The 20,134-nt window shown below is 25.1% G+C and overlaps 1 protein-coding gene across 1 annotated transcript; it reads left to right on the plus strand.

Annotated features, from left to right (window-relative positions):
• Positions 1–4,723: 4,723 nt before the first annotated feature.
• On the plus strand, positions 4,724–8,060 carry LOC145849706 (fibrinogen C domain-containing protein 1-like). Its single transcript, XM_082954736.1, has 6 exons — positions 4,724–4,948; positions 5,148–5,353; positions 5,701–5,797; positions 5,852–5,948; positions 6,029–6,097; positions 7,559–8,060. Exons 1-6 carry the CDS (start codon positions 4,879–4,881, stop codon positions 7,818–7,820), a joined length of 801 nt encoding a protein of 266 aa, XP_082810862.1. The 5' UTR covers positions 4,724–4,878; the 3' UTR covers positions 7,821–8,060.
• Positions 8,061–20,134: the final 12,074 nt, after the last annotated feature.

Genomic DNA, 20,134 nt, shown 5'->3' on the forward strand with positions numbered 1-20,134 from the left:
CGATGACCGAAAGGTCTTTTTCCACACCAGGTTCTTTGACCATAGTTGTGAGCGTTCTCAACTTTTTTCTCATTCTTTCTATAAGTATTTAACCGTTTTGAAAAACATATAAAACTAGGTTTTGCTACTAAACAACAAGTTACAACCTCTTTTTATTATTTTAAGTTTTTAATTTTATGAGTGTATACTAGTTAGATTTTGTTTATATCATTGCTAATTGAAACTTCTGTTTTAACTTTATTATGGATATAAAGCAGTGTGAAATACTAAAGTTTATAAGATAACAGCTTAAAAGTTTTACAACATATTAAACTTCTAAAAAACTAAAGAAGTTTTTTGTACTCAAAGTGTAAATTATATGTTTTAAATATTTCTTTTTTATATGTACTACAAAAAACAAGTTCAATTATGAAAAACTATGTACAATATTTAGTTGAAACAAATATTGTTTGTTAATAAAACTTTTCTATTAAAACACAAGCTAAATACACTTGTTATAGTTTTAAAGCAGAAAGTAGTTTAACTTTTAAGCCTAATTTTGCTAAAACCTTTAGGAATAGAAGAATCTGAACTTTAAACAATTTAAGTTACACAAGACATTAAGTATGTACACTAAATATATAGTCCTGCTGCTCTAATATACTATAATAAGTTAAGTAAAATAAAAAGTAAAAACTTAAAAGTAGATAAACAGACATAAAGTTGTGTAGGCTTTTAAATATTAATGTTAACACTTATCTTATACACTTTAAATGGTTGTAATGAGGAGTAAAAAAGAAGCATAAGTAATTGTTACTATGAACCCCACAGTGAAAAACCTTAAAAACACTGGGAATTATTACTCATCTATACACTTTTTTTTGATTAAAAACTATATATAAAGCAGAAATAGTAAAATTAATAATATAAATATTAGTTTGAACCGAGTCTAAACCTAAACTATAATTATAATTTTTAGGGTTAGAATTTTAGTGAACTTTTACTCATAGTTTTTGTTAGGTATAAGCTTAGTTTCTTAAAATATACTAATGTTTTCAACTTGTTTTTACATGTTTTTTAAAATTCTTTTAAACATTTTTCTAGGAACAAAGTGACATCTGTTACTAAACAATTAAGTTAAAATGTTTTAATTTTGACATGATCCTAAAAACATAATAAACTGAACATACCTTTTTTTATTAATGAAATGGTGGACTAACTGAGGTAGATTAACCAGCATCTATTTGGAATGCAAATAGAGAGCAAGTTTAATTATTTTTTATAATGCTTGATATGTTGCTAGTAGTAACTTACTTCTAATAACCCTTCCTCTGTGCCAAGTTTTAATGTACATTAAAATAATATTTCCCCTTTTTACTACTTTTTTGCAAAGTAAATGATTTTAATCAAGCAGAACTTTAAATAATTTTTTTGTTAGTTTTAACAATTCGTACAGTTTTAAGTTGTCAAATGCATATAATTTTAACTTAATGTACAATATCCATGCAGTACTTGATTATTTGAAAATATTTTAAAAGATATACAAGTATTTTTTTTTAGTACTGCACTTTATGTTTACTTTATTTTTGGGTATAAAAAGTCTAGTTTTCATTTTAAGTTGCTGGAAAAATATTTTCTGATACATATTTTAAATTCTAAAATTTTACATAAGCTGTATGTTGTGTTTTTTTTTTGATAACTACTTTAATTCTTCAAATGTTTTGCTTTGGTACTTAGTTTGATAAAATGTTAGTCTAGTCCTAAATTCTTATTGAATAAATTTTCGTTTAGTACCTCATCAGTCGAATATTACAAAAAAAACTATATGATTTGATTTTTAATTTTTAATTTTTATACGTCTGAAATTAATTAATTTAAAAACTTTAATATATCATAACACAAAGCAATAACTAAATTAAGCAATAAAAAATTAAAGCGCATAACAAAATCAAAGCATAATATTTCTACAATTTTAAGTAAGTCTCTACTCCATGTTTGTTTCCAATGCTACATCTCCACGTGAGCTAAGCAATTTTGCATACGTATCAATGGTAATTTTTGAAATGATCATACGAAAGTCGTGTACCTCATTTAATTAATAGTAGACGGAAGCAACATGTCACAGAAAAAAAACATTATTAATGTTCAATCAAAACCTAAATTAGAGCAATCATCTGTCAAGGAACAGATCTTAAACAACCCGAGTTAAACAAAGAAAAAAAATTTCGATTTAGAAATATTTAAGACTTATCAGTAATGAAAATGCTTACTATTAAAACTCGTGTGTCCAAGATTTGTAAGCAACGTGATGTATATAACTAAAAACTTTATAAATAGTACTATTTAAAAAATATTTTGTTTTTGCAGTGTATTGTTGTTTAACTCAGGTATAAGTTCATTTTGTAGCATTTAAAAAGAAATAAACTTTTTTTTTATCACTTAAATTTCACTTTAATCAATTTATAATAGTTATAAACTTTTTTTTCAAATACAGTTTTATTCAAAATACATATAAACATTTAAACTCATCTTTCTATATTGAAACGACCCTTAAAAGTTTTTACAATACCATTATTTACAAAAATTAAACAAACTTTACTTTACAGCAATTTTTGACTAATGGGGTACTATATAAAAATGTTTTAATAAATATCATGTATTCAAAAGTATGACTTAGTTTGAAAAAAATTGCTATTTTATTTTAGATTAAAAATAATAAAATAACTTTAAAGTGTATATAGTTGTTTATAGATAAATCTTAGTAGTCACTAAATATTCAAATAGATTGAAAACAAATTAACAAAAATCTAGTTAAAATGCAACACAATCTGGCTTTATTTAAAATAAAATTCCATTATTTAAAACTTAACTGTTTTCAAGTTTTAGTTTGTTTTAAAAATTTATAATTGCATGAAATTTAATTAGAAAAATAGTTTTTACAGTTCAGAAATATTTTAAACCAAAATATTTATAGCGATTTAAAGACATTTGTAAAAACAACTAAAAATAACTTAACTTTTTATGATCGGTTATCAATTTTGTTTTTGGTGGTTTCAAGATTATTTTTACTTTACTTACTTTTAACAGAACTTTTGGAAAACTTTCGAAAATGTTCTACAATCTTCTTTTCAGCATACTAAATAGTTTCACAGTATCAAAACTTTTCTTCTTAAATCTTCCCTGAAGACTGTTGAAAAAATGTTTAAAACAGTTATTGAGTTATGTTGTTGTTAAATAGGAATGTAGTTAAGTCCTTATTTGATATTAGTATAAAAATGTCACCTAGTGTTTCATACTGCTAAATTTTTTAACATGTTTTTTAGTACTTTATTTTGAAATCGAAAACAACTTTTAGTAAAATTATTTAACGCACTTTTAGAGGTACGCATGAAATCTTGAAACTAAAATAAAAACAAATTAAAAAAATAAATATGACTTTTTTATTAAATGAATAAAATTTACCGAACAAAAATATGATCTAATTATGATCAAGACAAAAATAGCATAACTACGATTTCAACATTATGGTAACTATAAATAAACTAGTTTTTTATTGTTTTTTAAATAAATGATAACTAGATACTAGCTGATGTATGATGTAAAATTGATAAAACATTTTTTTAAACTGTTAGGTACGCACTTTTTGCTTGTGTAAAATATCGACGTCACTACTGTTAATAAAGTAATATAGAAAACCTTATTTATTATGTTTACAACTTTATAATTTACACTTTTAATCCAAAAATAAATTTATTAGAACAACATTGTTTCAAACCAAATACATTTAAATACTTTTAGTCTAATAGAAAAAACAAAACTACATTTAGTAGCTTAGTTGGCAATCTAAAACTATAGAGCAGTAAAACTAGAACTTGAGAATGTTGGTTTTATGCGGTGTTAGTACGTGTTTGTGTCGTTACATAGAAGATTGCTTTAATCATATTTATAGAATTGACTTCAAACTTCGATGCACTCGGATTAGAAAACTTTTATGTATGTGTGTTTAAAATTATGTAAAAAATAAGTCAAATCCAAATTAAAATAATTAGTTTATTTAAACATTTAATCGAAGTTTTTCGATATGAAAATATTAAATGACTTACAAATACAAAGGTAAAATATTTATGATAAAAACGATTTACTGGAATTTTATTATAAAGTTGTTGAAACATGTGATTAAAACTTTTGTCTCGGCGATAAAAAGATTAAATTGATTTTTACCGAAACTTATGAAGTGGGTACTTGAAATAAACTTATAATAAATTTAAATAATGGTGGGAAACAATTAATTATTACGAAATATCATTAAAAACATACTTAAAATAGTTTATAATTTCATTTGCTTGTTTAGTTACAGATATAACACTGCAGCTAATTCATGCTTAATAAATTCAGAGTCATTTTAAGTCAGATTTGTTTATAAAATACAAAAGTTCGTTAAATAAAAAAGATTTCAGATTGTTGTATTTTCGAGTATTAAATTTCACACATAAAACAAGTTATTTTTAATCTTAAACTCTTTAATATAAGATTTTATTAGAGAAACTTTAGTAACAGCTATTTTGTCTGAAAATTTAATACTTTAACATAAATTCTTCATAACTTTTAAGTTTATGTGTAACTTTATCTACAGTATAACAAAAGAAAATGTTTAGAGTTAACATATTTTGATAAAGTTTATATTTACTACAGAATAACAAAATCAAACTCATTATGCGTTTAACATTTACTATTACATTTTTGCTGGTCACACTGTCATCACTGAGCAATGCTAGTAAGAAAGATACGTGTCAGATCACAAAAACTTACTCATGCGATGAGTACGAGACCAGTTTGATTTCGAAAATTTCAGCATTCGGAAAGCAAGGTCCACGAGGGAAGCCCGGCAAGGACTGCAACATGACGTTGCTCCTTAGAACTAGGGAGGAAAATGTGAACCTGAAGAAAAATTTACAAGAAATAAGTCGAGGTTAAAATTTTTTAAACTAAAGTTGATAATTAAGAAAAAAATAAAAACAAGTTCTATATTAAAAAAGATACTTAATTTTTCTAACTATCTATTTAAATTCTACTAAAAAACAGTTATAACTACAATAAGTAATTACTTTATATAGAAAATATTCAAAAATTTTTGTTCTTTAAAACTGTATTTCAACATAATTTTACAGCTTTAGAAACCTTAAAAAGTGATATTAAAGATGTCCAAAGAAAAAACCTCCGTGATAAAGTCCATAAAAAACCACGTGACTGCTACGACATCAAAAAATTGAATGTGACTTCACAATCAGGGGTGTACAGGATCCACGGGGTGTTCAGCAGACCTGAAGGATTCCTCGTTTACTGCGATCAGGAAACCGACGGTGGTGGATGGACGGTTTAAAAATGATTTTCCTTAATATATATTGTTTATTTAAACTAATTGTTTTTTATTGAATTTTAGTAAAAATTTTAATAATATATATTTTTATAATTTTTACATTATATGTATCAAAGCATCTGAATAATTATAGAAAAAAAATTAGTACAAAAGTTGTTACATATATAATTGTTTTAACGATATTAAAGCTATCTTTATGTGTTTTCTTATAAATAAGTTAGATAATGTACTTTGAAAAAAACAATTATAAAAATAAAAAATATTGAACAGAAGTCATAATAAAACTTAAATAAAACGCTTTTTAGACTAATTTTCCATAAAGTAACATAACTGAGCAATTATAGGTTTTTCAAAAAAGAACAGAAGGAATGGAAGATTTTGTACAAAATTGGGATTCATTCGATAAAGGATTTGGCAATGTCTTTGCAGAATTTTGGCTTGGTAAGTTAAATTTTATTTCGTAAGTTCCTGTAAAAAATACTTTTATTTTAACAGGTTTAAATAAATTGCGAGAAATAACTCAAGTTGGAAAATACGAGCTAAGAATTGATTTAGAAGACTTTGAACGTAGAAAAGCTTATGCATTGTATAAGTTTGTTATATACTTAACTTATAATAAAATAAAATAATCTAACTCCCGACTTGTTTATAACTAGTTTTATAAATTATTAGGGGTTTTCGTATTGGAGATTCACCAGACTATCGACTCAAATTTGATAAAGATTCTTACACTGGAAATGCAGATTTGTAAAAATTTCTTTTTTGTTGTTTATTTAAAAAAACCATCAGGTGTTTAAAATTTTTGGCGTACTTTAAGTTGTTAAAATTTATTATTGCAAAACAACTGTTTTCTGAATTTTTTTTTCAACTAACGACGTTTCGCATCTCATAGAGCATACGGAGCCATTACATTAGAAAGTGCGCTAGAAAAAAGACATGCAAAGTTTGCATATGTTTTAAGTGGGAACCGCTCATTTCCAACCCGAGCTTATTCCCACCCGATTAGTTTTCACCCAAATCAATTCCCACATAATCAATTTTGTACGTCACTTTTACACAGCATCACTTTTGCACATAGAATTGTTTTCGCATAGTGTCAGTTTTGCATAGGTGTCACTTTTCTACGAATTACCACCTTTTAATGACTGTATTTTGCACAGCTCGTTCTGTAAATTTTTTACTGATGCCATATGTTGCGCCAGTCGTCACTTTTGCAAGGCTTATTTTTTTTTTATATGATAAAACTAAGTTGAAGAAATTTATCTAAACACGTTAATAAAAAAAATAAACTAAACATTTATTATATGTATATTTACCTGTTTAAAAATTAGTTACGAATCTTAACTTAAATATAAATTAAAATAAGTTTGACATAAAATTAGAGTTAAACTAAATACTAATAAAAGCTAATTTTGTTAAGTTAAACTTAAACATCATAATCAAAAACCCTACTTCGAGCGTGTTTTTGTGCGTCTATGTATTTAATGCTGTATTTTTGACTTTAAACTAAATAAAAACCTTTTTAAATTGACTTCTTACAAAAAAATTGAAAAAAATTAAAAGAGCAACGATTTTATGATTTTATTTTTATTTTTAAATATTTTACTTAAAAATAATTTTAGTTGGCAATAAACTTTTTTTAACTTTATTTCTAGGTTTAGTTTATTTTGATTTTAATATATCTTATACTAAATAGATTAAAGTATTGTATGTTAAAATTTAAAATATAGTTTTAAATTAATTTGATTTTTTTAAAGTTTATGAAACTTAACAATTAGTTTAGTTTATTTTAAATACGTTTTTAAACTGAGAAAGTTTTAAACTGTGCAAAAAGACGACTTGTTGAAAAGTGACGTCATGCAAAAGTGGATACTCGTCCAAAAGTGACATTTAGTGCAAAAATGAAACCGGTATGAAACCGACGTCGTGTAAAAAAAAAAAAATCTTGCAAAAATGACAAACAATTGGGGTGGGAATTGATCGGGTGAGATTTGATTTGGGTGGGAATTGTGCGCGGGTGGGAATGGGAATCATGCGGGTGGGAATTGTGCGCGGGTTGGAAATGTTAGTATACCGTTTTGGGTATACAAAAATGCTTTTAAAAGTAGTAAACGCTTATAACATACTTTCATAACTTTAAGTTTAACTGATAAAGTTGTAAAACTCAAAAAACTAGGAATTTTAAATTATCTAAAAAAAATTAGGTGATGGTTTGAGCTACCACCACAACCAAAAGTTTAGCACATATGACAACGACCAAGATGATTCTGAAGAAGGTAACTGTGCAGACCGGTTTAAAAGTGGCTGGTGGCACAAGCATTGCCATCAATCGAGCCTCAATGGACTTTATCTTCATGGTGAAACGGACCAGTTCGCTACGGGAATAATTTGGAAGCCGTTCAGAGGGTATTACTACGCACTTAAGGCTACGTCAATGAAGTTTCGACCAGTGTATGCTAATTAACGAACAAATCACTATAGATTTACGTAGATTTTTAATATTTAAATGTGTTTAAACTTTCTACAGTTGTATATTTAGAACATGTGTTGATGTAGTTATGGTTAGTTTAAAGCAGTTTTTCCCAGCAATGTGCAATTTTCTGAACACAAGTGCACACTTGTTTAATTAGGTGCATATAATGTGCACAGAGGCACATTTAGAGAAACATTGGTTTAGAGAAGGAAATGTATAAAAAAATTGTTTAAATAAAATTAAAATAATAATAAAAATATTATAAAAATTTTAAAACTTCTTTAAGGTATAAACCTTTATAATAGGGGTGGGCAACTTAAATAGTTAAAGGGCCGGATCCAAAAAAATTAGACCTATGCTGGCCGGAGCATTTCGAGTTAGTGATCTACCGGATTCAGCTAGATCCTTTTTAAGATCCGGATCCTAATTTCAAAATATTAACCTGATCCGGCTAAATACTAATTTTAGACATAGATCCGGATCCGAATGGAAGCTAATTTGAAAAAGATTTAGATCCTGCTGGATGCTTATTGATCGGGTATTTCAGAATTTTGAATCAATTTATTAATTACCAAGGTTTTTCAGTATGTAAGTTATATTGATTTTTATTAAGTATTCATAACTCTATATTCTTTTAACTATGGACCAAATTAATACTAGTTTGTCGTATAAAAACAATAACTTACTTAATAAAAGTTACTAGCGCATTATATTTAAAACTAAAACATCAAATAATTGTTAACTATTCGAAATTATTTAACTTTGGCAATCCTTGGCTGGAGTTTTCATTAATAATATTATTTAGAAGTTAATTAACATTACAATATTAAACTACTACCTTTTAATTCAAAAAAAATAATAAAGACCCATTACATATTTTTGCACGTATATAAGAAACAAAACAACAAATAATTCTGATATAATAAATAATTTACCATAAAAGCGAAAAAAAAATTAAAACATCTCGATAAAACACTTAAGGTTAATCATATATTACAGTTGTTTAAATCTATTTGCATAACGGTTTTGGAAAATCTGCAAGTTCACTGGAATATTGATTAGGTTTGAAATTAGCTTATCCTTGTTGATGTTTATAGTCGGAAATGTTTGTTTTCAAATGTACGAACAAAACAACTAGTTTCATGGTAATATTTTGAAGTTGAGAAACTTTGGCTCGTTCAATCATACATAAAATCTATCTAAAAATCTACTAAAACCAACGAAAAATATATGTAAGATTTAAATTTTCAAATCAACATAAATAAAAAATAGTTAAATTATTAATAAGATAATAATTTGAAGAAATAAATAGATAAGAAATTAATTTGGCTAAATATTTTAATATTTTTGTTTTCAAAATATCAAACAGTAATGATCAACTTATGAAAACAAATTGAGTTTTGTACTTTAAATACTATATTATCAAACAATTCATTTAAAATACTTTTATAAAAGTACAAACAAAAAATAACAAAATACTAAAATAAAACAGAGATTAGTTTATATTTAAACATGATAACCATATAATTCAATAGACTCTTATATTAAGATAAATTTCACTAATAAAAATATTACTGAACGAAAAAATGACATACAAACTGTCATATTTTATTTTAATTGTTTATTTAAAAAATTGTAGTTATTATATTATTTGAAAAAGTTCAGACTTTTCAACTTACAGTAAAATGTTAAAAATAATGTAATTAGTTCAAGTTTAGTGAAACTATTTTAAAAACCACAAAGTGCTTATTTAAATTTTAATGGTACTTGTGTTAATTTATCTAACTTAGATTTTTTGTATCAGAATTAATATTTAAAAATTATATTTAGTTTAAAAAATCTTTTTTGTTTACTATTTAGATATTTTGATAATTTAACTTAAAATAATAATAATTTGATTTGATGAATTTCCGTTTATTCAGATGTTTACTGGTCATAAGTACTTTTAATTACTATATCTTCAATTTTAAAAGTTAGTTCAACATTATAAGTGAGTTTAATATAACACAACGTGATTTTAAATTTTCTTTAAACTTTTTATGTACTAGAAAAAGGAAACTGAGTAAAAAAATACATGTTTAGTAGGAATTTAAGTATCTGAACAATGACAAACAACTTTAAAAAGCTTTTGAGTACACCTATATATTTTTAATTAAATAAAACATACACATTTATAAAGTTAGGTTATGAAAAAAAAATTTTTCAATGAAAATTTATTTTTTGAATTCATAAAAGTATTCTAATTTATAGAAACTTTATAAAGAACTTGCTTTACCTATTTAGTTTAGTTAATATAAGTTAAACAAATTTAATTTCAAAAACCAACAAAAAATATATTGAAAAGATAAAGTAGTAAAAACAACAGTTTTTTAACTAGTGGGGTTTTTTTTATTTATCAAATGTTTTTGTTGATAAATAAAACTAAAAGCGTTAAAACTCTGACTTATTTGGTATACCAACATATCTAATAAATTTTATACTATTTTTATTGACTGAGTCCAAAACATACCGAATAAGATTGCTTCATTTCTACTTTTTATCTAAAGCTTGTATTAGGGTTGGCATAACTTATGAGAATAGGCAAGATTTACTGAAAAACGTTCTTCGTCGGCCATTGTATTTGAAAAAAGTTTGACTTTAAAATATATGATTGAAAAACATAAAGCAGACATAATAGTATAAAACACTCCGTAGTTATCAAAATTTAATATGGTGCAATTCTAGTGGTTTTTATGCTACAATTTCTTAAACTTAAACCGTCAATTGTCTAATCTTGACGAACTATAGTCAAAAAAGTAGAAGTTTATAAACAGATTTTTTTTATAAAATTTACTTTTTACAGCTCTGATAAAACCCTTAAAGGGGGCCTTATGCAAAAAAATTTAGGAAACTTTGACTTATAGCGTGATTTTAAAAGGAAGCATAGTATTTACAAAGTATAACAACTTAAGAGCTAAAACGAGTTAAAAATATCTCCTTCTTGCAATTAAAGTTTAGTTATAAAAAGCAAATTAGTTGGTACATCAGTTTGTATGCAAAATTCTAACACTCATCATATTGATAACGTTTAAGACTGATAAGCTAGACTTTAAATTGTTTAACTGTAATATATACTTTTTATTTTAATTAATATATTTTTTTTTATTTAACTATTTACCTTACACCCGTATTTTAAAGTTTTTTTTTCTTCAGTATATTATAATCGTTTTTTACCAGGAAGTAGTTTTATTTTAATATTAAATCAAAAATACTTTTATTTTAGCGTTTTGTATTTTAAATTTATACCAGCATGGCTATCAATATTAACTTGTTTTTAGGGTAGAATTGTCAAAAATATTCAAACTTTAGCCGTTTTACTTTAAACATTGATTTTTTTTCTACTTCTATTATCATACCAGACCAAGGTTAAGCTCCTTTCTATAAATAAAGGGTCAAATTAAAAAAGAAGTCTTTTGTAGACCGATATTGTTGCAAAACAGTCTTTGCGGGCAGCAGTCATACTTTGTAGTTTAAAAAAATAGACATGTCTTTTAAGCACTACCCTTTACTGTAGATCAAATTGAGAGCACATTTGTAAAAATCTATCAAAATTTTTTTTTTCAAATTGTTTTTATGCTAGAAAACACGTATTGAGCTAGTTTACTGACGACCTCTGCGCTAGATACATGATAAATAAGAAAAAAATTAATAAGCTAGACATAAATAAACCTCATTTGTGGTGGGCAAACTTACTAACTCTATAGGAGAAATACGTCTCTCTGCCATTCTTTAGCGCCAAGGCTACAAGAAATTTTCAAAATGTCAAGTATCACTTTTTGAATTTGAACGTATTCATAAAAATCAGCAGAAATTAAAAAAATTAAAAAAACACTATTGCACAATAATAACAGGAAGGCGAAATTGTTAAAAGTGTTATAACAAAACAAATATAAATAAAAATAAACTGAAAAATTTTATCACAACAAGTTATGCTTTAGAAAACAGGAATTATAAAAAAAACATATATTTTTTCAATTAATTAAAACTCTATAATAGCTACTATTAATAGTCAAAGTCAGATTGAAAATTTAGTTTAAGTTGTCAAAACACCAGTTAAACTATAATTTAACGTGTAATATACAAATTTAAAACCTTATTATTTTTAAATATTTTTTAAAACCAAATAAAGTTTTTTTGTAAAAGTTTTGCAAAAAATTTTGTAATAACATCATTATTTTGAACTAGTATAGAAAATGCATAACCTCATAACGCTTAAACACAAAGGTGTTGTTAAAAATTCCAAAGATTTAACAAATGAGTTAAAATCTGCTTTTAGAATCTTCTAGTTGAAAAACATGCAGCTTTTTTAAATTAAGACTTTGTTTGCTTATAATAAAAGAAACTGTAAATAAATTTGTAAGTGATTATAAATGCAACTTTAATAATTCGTTTGAAGAACATAGTTGGTTTTATCGTAAAAGATTTACAATTGTTTGGGTTTAAACAATAAGCAAAGAACTATAGATATATAAATTATTTTAAACTTTCTAAACAAACTGACCAAAATTCGCCCTCGCTACTCTTACCAAGTTTGACTAATTTAGGTGCTTAGGTTTTACAACTAAGTGGTGTTTTTAATTGTTAATTGCTAAATAAGTTTAATTTTCAATTTAGAAAATTATAATGATTTTAAAGAGTTTATAAAATTGTATTTTGTTAAGTAGGTTTTTAAATTATTTACTTTGTATACTATTTAATACTTAAAAACATTATATTCTTATTTTTTTCGAACATCAAATTCTAAATTTCATAAAAATTTTACAGTATTAAAAACATATAATGTTAAAAACGTAAAGTAAGAAAAATTTACAAAAAAAACTAGTTGAATTAATGGTAGCATGTTTAACAAATATAAACATGAAAAGTTTTAAAAGCTAAAAATAAAAATAGAAATAAAAACTTAATTATCAAAACCTAAGAAAAACAATGTAATTGTCTTCTTAACTTTTTTAATGCGATCTTTGTTCTGGACAAGGCGTAAAACTGCATCCAAGGATCTGGTGTATGACTAAATAAGAAAATAATAAACAGATCTTTTGTACACCAGATCCTTAGACCAAACTTATAAAACTATTTTTGGTGTTTAATAAACGCTTTGTACTCAAACTGGTTACCGAACGCATGCAAAAAATCTTTATATTAGAATAAAGCTTAGCATAAAAAATACTGCTAATAATGAAAAGTATATAAGTTGATCGATTAGGGTACTTTGATGAAAAGCCGTAATATTTTTGGAGGGTTGATATATATCTTTTTCATATTATATTTGTTTATCAATTAAAATGTACATTAAATGGTTTACTGGTTTTATTTGTTTGTATTTTATTTTTTCCAATGGTTAATTGTAAATTATTTTTTTTTATTGTTAATTAGTTTTATAAAAGTTTTAAATTTTAATTATTTAACAAACGTAATAGTGTTTCCGAACAATATTTTTTTATTGGTTATCAGAATAAAGAGAAGCTTTTCAATTATTTCAAAAGCCTAGACTATTATAGTTTATTGAATGTGAAAAAAGTGCTCAAAAAGTTTGGTCCTAAGACCTGGTGCACGAAGAACCTTTCGGTTATCGAATCGCACACCACGGGTACCTTTTAACGTCTTACCCAGAATTAAAATGTTTTATGTTAAAACTGTAAAGGTTAAGTTTTGTATGGTGTTTGTACTAGATTTAAATCTTAAAAACCACTTTAAACAATTATCTACAAATTCTTTATCACATTAAATAAAATTATTAAGAAATACTTAAAGTTTAAAAAAGAAGTTTTTTATTATTTAAAACAGTTCTTTACTGAGTTTTTGTTTATGTTTTTATCTATACTGTAAGCAGCTCACATTATAGATTTAGATAATGTTTTTGCTGAGTTGTATTACGTTCTTTATTGTTAATATTTTAAATTTTTTGTACATAAGTTTTTTATTTAACGAAAAACAAAAAGCGCTCAAATATTTGGTCCAAGGACCTGGTGTACGAAAAACCTTTCGGTTATCGAGTCATACACCAGGATACAATTTAAAGTCATGTCCAGGATCTTGAAGTTATTGTAAAAATACCGATAAACTTAACTGAATTTAAAACTTAACTGAAAGTAAAGAAATTTCGAAATAGATACTTTGAGCAATTTCTTAATTTCAACAGTTTTAAAACTTAAAAGTTAAGTAATAATATTTTAATACAAAAGTTAATGCACTCAACTTACAAATAAACAAGCACAGTCTAAGTTTATACTTTTAAAATCTAAGTTTTTAGAAATCAAATTCTGATTAAACAAAAAGGATTGTTTTAATTATCTTTCTTAACTGACAGTATTAAGTATAACAATTGAAAAACAATAATCTTAAATAATTTTGCATATTTATTTTGAAGATTTATTGATAAGCAGTTTAAATTTTTATATTAATCATTTATTTGTTTTGATATAGAATACACTGTATAGTTTTTAGGTGCTACAAAGCAGATTTACCAGAGGTTTTAAATTTTCACATGTGTATAATGTTCTTTGCAGTTGTATCATTTACGTTGAGATTGACTTTTTAAATCAGAGGTCTTTAAGGTAAATGATATAATTGCAGTAAACATTATATACATGTGAAAATTGAAAACCTCTGCCAAATTTGATTTGAAGCAATTAATTCCTATACAATAAATGCTTTATTAAAACATATAAACGATTAACAAAATTTTTTGAATTACATATCAATAATTATTCAAAATAACTATGCAAAAAGATTAAAAATTATTATTTTTAAATTGTTAGTACTTGTTACTATCAAAAAAAGGAAAATTATTGAAACAATCCTTGTTGTTTAATCAAAAGTTAACTTTTAAAACACTTAGATTTTAAAAAAGGTATTGACTTAGATTAGGGGTGGGCAACGTTTTCAATTAACAGGCAAGATCCGTAAAAAATAAGTCATTTACGGGTCGGAGCATCTCAATTAGTTATTAAATTAGTTATTCAATTAGGTAAAATTAGTTATTTACCTGATCCAGTAGTTTGGATCCGGCCGGAATCTAATTTTATAGATATAGTTGATCAATTTTTTGAATCCTTTAAATTCACAAAACTTTTTTAAGTCTGAAAGCTTTAGTAGTATATTGAGACATGTCAAATGTTAAAATAATAACTATAAATATAATTGACATTGTAATTGACAAGGGTACGTATATAAAATAACGTACCTAAAAAAACACTTTGCTTGAGGTAATGTGACAAAAAGGTATTCCAACTAAGTTAGAACAACATAAAATATTAGGACAAAATGGTGTATTTATTAGTACACATTAAAAAGTCATTTTTTAGCATGTTTTTAAAGTTAAATTCTTACAGTTTTGTTTTGTAAAAATATGATACACAGTTTTATAAAATCTTTATAATATTGACCCTTTGCGGGCTTGTCACTTCGCTCGCGGGCCGGTTATTTTTATTTGGGGGTGGGACCTTATTAAAATTTAAAAAACGGTCGGGGCCGGTCATTTTCACTCTGCGGGCCGGATCCGGCCCGCGGGCCGTACGTTGCCCACCCCTAACTTAGATTGTGCTTGTTTATTTGTAAGTTAACTTCATTAACTTTTATTTTTTAAATTAGTCTGATTTTTTAAGTTTTAAAACTATTAAAACGATTTACATGTTGAAATGATCACCATGAATGATTGTACAGTCAAAAATTTTGTTAAATAAAAAAAATTTAGACCTAAAGTAAAAAAAAGTTTAATTTACAGTTAAAGGTAAAACATATTTTTTGTAACTAAATATAAAAGAAGCAAGTTTTTTTGGATTAGTTTCCTAAAGTATAAAAGTTCATAATAAAAACTATTTACTTCAAAAATAAACCCTTACATAAACTAAGATTGAGTTTGTTTAAAAAGTTCGATTCTTTTAAAAAAATGATATAAACTGTTAATGTTAAAAGAATAGAAAGAGATACAAAGTAGAATTGAATCAGTTTTAAAATATTTTAAACATTGTTTTTTCAAAAATTTGGTTATTTTACAATTCAATACTGTAAGGAACATCACTTTAAGACATCTTTATAATATAAACATATCAGTACAAAGTAATAAAAATACATGTTTTACAGACTTTTTTCTATTATTTTTAGAATAAACAAAAATTTCAGCATACTACATCATATGCACAAGCACCCGCTAGTTGGTTGCAGTCTAAAAACTGCATCTTTTTCTTAAGAAATTTGCTTTTAATTAAGAAAGGTAACGTTATAAGGTCCTGGACAAGACGTCAAAAGGTATCCAAATGGTGTGAGACTCGATAATCAAAAGGTTTTTTCGTGCACCAGGTCCAAAAACCAAATTTTTTGAGCGTATCTTTTTGTCGTTCAATAAACTATATTATAATTTTTAAATTCAAATCAAGATCCGGGTGACTTTTCAAAATAAATAGTCCTAAATTACTCCAAACATGATTTTATTAAAACACATTTTTATTTGATTAGCTAAAAATTAAAAACTCTTTAATAATTAATTTCTTCTTAACACGATTCAATTAAATCAACTTTGGTACAGACAGGTTCGGCAAACTGAGGCATGCCAGGAAGAAATATCTGACTCGTAACGCATTCTTAGCTTAAAATACTTCAAAGAACAATCAGATAAGCATTACTCTTCCATTTGATTTTCATTTAGTAGTAAAGCTTAGTTCTAACTACTGTTATGTTAATTAGCTTTTGAGGAGTTTTATTTTTTATGTATATTTTTTTTATAGTTTCTGTAGTTTGCGAATATTTTTTTATCAAATGTTGCCCTTGTTATAAACTATTGAACAAATAATAAAAAGGTAATTGTTTCAAAAATAAAAAAATTAATAATAAAAACTCGTTGTGAAAAAAATACTGTAGGTGTGTCATAAAGATAGCTAAGTTACTTTGAATCTATCAATATAACTTTATTAAAATTTATAACTTTTTAACATGCACATAAGGTACAAAATTAAACATAGTTTTGGGGTTTTCATTATATGCCTTTGTAACTTGTACAGTAATTAGAAGCAATTCATAAATGCTTGTAAACCGTTACAGGTCAATTAATGTTTTTTAAATACTAAAGATGTGAATTTGTTATTGTTTAACATTTTTTAAGAGCTTTTACCTTTCAGAGGGCTTTAGGTTTTAAACTTCAGATGTATCGTCTGATTCAAAAAAAAAAAAAACTTCACTAATGCTGCTTTCTGTTAGTTTGATCTAGAAATTTTTTAAACTAGATTATCCTTGTAGTTAAGTAGATCACTAACTCCAATTACAAGATGAAAAGCGTAGCTGTAATTAGATCAAAGTTAAAACTCAAGTTTAGAAAAAAACTTTTATATAGTTATGCTAACAAATTTCTTAGACTTCAGGTAAATTATATAGTTTAAAATACTAAATTTATAGATTAGAATTCATATTTTTAGATTTCATTTGGCTAATTAGTTTTGCTTAATCTTTTAAATGATAGAAATGTAAATTAAGTGCAACAAGCAACTTAATACTCTTCTTTTTTTGTGTGAAAATAAATGATGACCTTTCAAATAATAATATTGTAAGATGAATACTAGTCTATTTAGTACTAAATAAAAGTATTTTTTAAATCTAATAACTTTTTTTAAAGCTTGGCTAAAAAGTATACTAAAAATAATTCACGCAGCTAGTCTTTGTGTACATAATTATTTAAAATATTATAAATCTACAACAAAAAATTTTGTATGTAAAGTTTATATGATTCCTTATACTGTTAGTGTACTATAAAGCTAAAGTCTATTTCCAAACTTTTAACTCCCAACAAATTTGCTCGTTAGTTGTTAGGACAAAAATGTACTTTACAAATAGATTATTTTCATTTCATCTTTTACACTAAGAAAAACTGTATCTATACAAACTTTAATTCTTAGAAACCACCCTTAAAGATTTATTATTATTTATATTTTTCTATAAAAGAAACATAAACATACTTCACAGTTGCGTAAAATATTTAAATGGGAATTGTTGTTTGATTAAAAAACGAAACACTGCTGCTGCTAAAATAATTAAAATTTACATTAGATTTGTTATAAAATTAGGCTACTTTAAATTTAGTATCTTTTTTTTGTTAAAAATTGTCGTTGTTCTTGTAATGTGTTTTAAGTGTATTAGATTGTTGCTTTATATACTTTACAAATATACTTGGTAAAGTTGTTACGCTTTCAGTCCTGGACACTAATCAAAGTTTTTTGTCGTTCAGTAAACAGTATATTATAAGTAGCTTAGTACATAGCCTTTGTTTTAATATGCATACAAGTAGAAAACATCCAAGCCGAATTAATGCAAAAAAAAGGCAACTATAATACAGCATTGTCATAAACGAACACTGCTTTATTGTAAAATATTTATTTAAACCTAAGCATAAATACGCTTATAAGAGGTTTAATTGTTTGTAAACGTTTTAAAGCTTAAAGAGTTTTTAAATGAAAACAAAATCTCATTTAAAAATAAAAAATCCAATCCAAATGTTTTAAATATATTCAAGTTGTTATAATTGTAAATTTATGCTAGATAAGGTTAAAATAATAGCTAAATAAGTACAATTTTACACGATGTAATATATTTGCTTTGATTTACTCAGAAATTTTTATTTGTTTTTCGTTGAAAAAATAGGACTTAATTTTGATATTTTATACACCATTTAAAAAGAGCTATATTTGTTTAGAACGATATATTTGCTAGGTAAGCAAATCAGCTAAATCTAGTTATAAAATGTATCTTAAGTTGAATGAAATATAAACTTATCGAGTTAATAATTTTGTTTTTCTTGAACTCTAACATCCTTGTTGTGATGCAGGGGCGTGTTTTGACTGGTTTCCTGTTTCCTGTGAACCCCATAAAAAAAAAATAAAAAAAAGTTCTTAGAATATCACTAAAAACGTTGTTTATTGACTTTGTTTTGGTTATTTGATAAACTTTGAATAATGGAATGTTGAATTTATAACGCTGAAAGATTATAAGTTGCAGTAACAAAAAATGCTCGTTTTTGCCCAGCTGAAATAGATTTTTAATAAAATTTTGATTGTGACGTCATAATAGGTAAAAGTTTTAAAGTAGTATTTTATTTCTGGGAAACATTTTACTAAGATGCTCTTAGTTCCCATTATATATTGTTACTTAGTGTAAATAACTTTTGATTAAGTATTGTTTTTGAACGTTTTTGTCCAGTGATCACATGATTGGATTGTTGATGTGTTTTTTGTTGTAGCGTCGGCAAATACTTACTTGGGGATTTGAGCTTCATGATTTTCCAACACTTTGTGGTTTTTAGTGTTGAGATTTTAACCTTGTGAGTGTTTGCCAAAAGACGTGTCACCAGAAGTTTTTTTCAATAAAGGGTTAGGATTAGTTTTTATTTTAGTTTGTTATTTTTTTTTTTACATAGACAGATTTAGTTTTAATTTTTAGTTAAAAGGTATTTTTTTTTCATAGTTAATTTAAAGATAGGGTAGGTGGAATAACACGTGATGAGCTCAAACTCACTTGCTTGACCTTCAGAAAACGTTTATCGTTGCAGAGGCCAGAGGGGAGAGTGAGTATTTCTGATGTTTTACTACCTTAAAAAAAAAAGTAAGTAAAATTTTACTTAAAAAACTTCCAATATAATCACTAAATTTTTATTTTACTTAGTTGATTGCTATGTAATAAGTTGATCGAAACTAAACTATTCTGCAAACTATCAGATGAGGCTTTTAAAATTAAGTATTAAACCTAAAGGTTTAAATTTTCGGTAAATAACCTACTCTAAAACCTTAACAGAAAAATTTAAATTTTAAAAAGTATATATAATTATAGAAAATCTAAAGCTTTCTTTGAATTAGAGAACTATGTTTATCAAAAACTAACTTGTAATTTTAAAATTCAATATATTTATTCTAATTTGTAACGAATAAACCTATAAATTAGTATCAATATTTTATTCATCTATGTGGTTGCATATTAGACTGGCCATTTATATATATTCTGTTGAAGTAACTGTTATACACAAAAATATATGTTATTTAGTGCTTTTTTTTCTAATAAATTACTTTTAAAGTAGCATTACAGTATTTTTTGTAAACATTATGCTAAAAAAAAATTATTTTAACACATAAGTTTTGTACTAAAATATCAAAAAAAAAAAATTAAACTTTCTAAAACCTGGAATAAATTTACAACAACCAGTGGTCACCATTTAAAAATTTTTGTAAAATCCAATATTTTAAAAGATTATTATAATGTAAGAAAATGTTCATACTGTGTAGTTTTTTTAA

This window comes from Thalia democratica, chromosome 2 (assembly GCF_965202585.1).
Source record: "Thalia democratica chromosome 2, ktThaDemo2.hap1.1, whole genome shotgun sequence".
NCBI lineage: Eukaryota > Metazoa > Chordata > Thaliacea > Salpida > Salpidae > Thalia > Thalia democratica.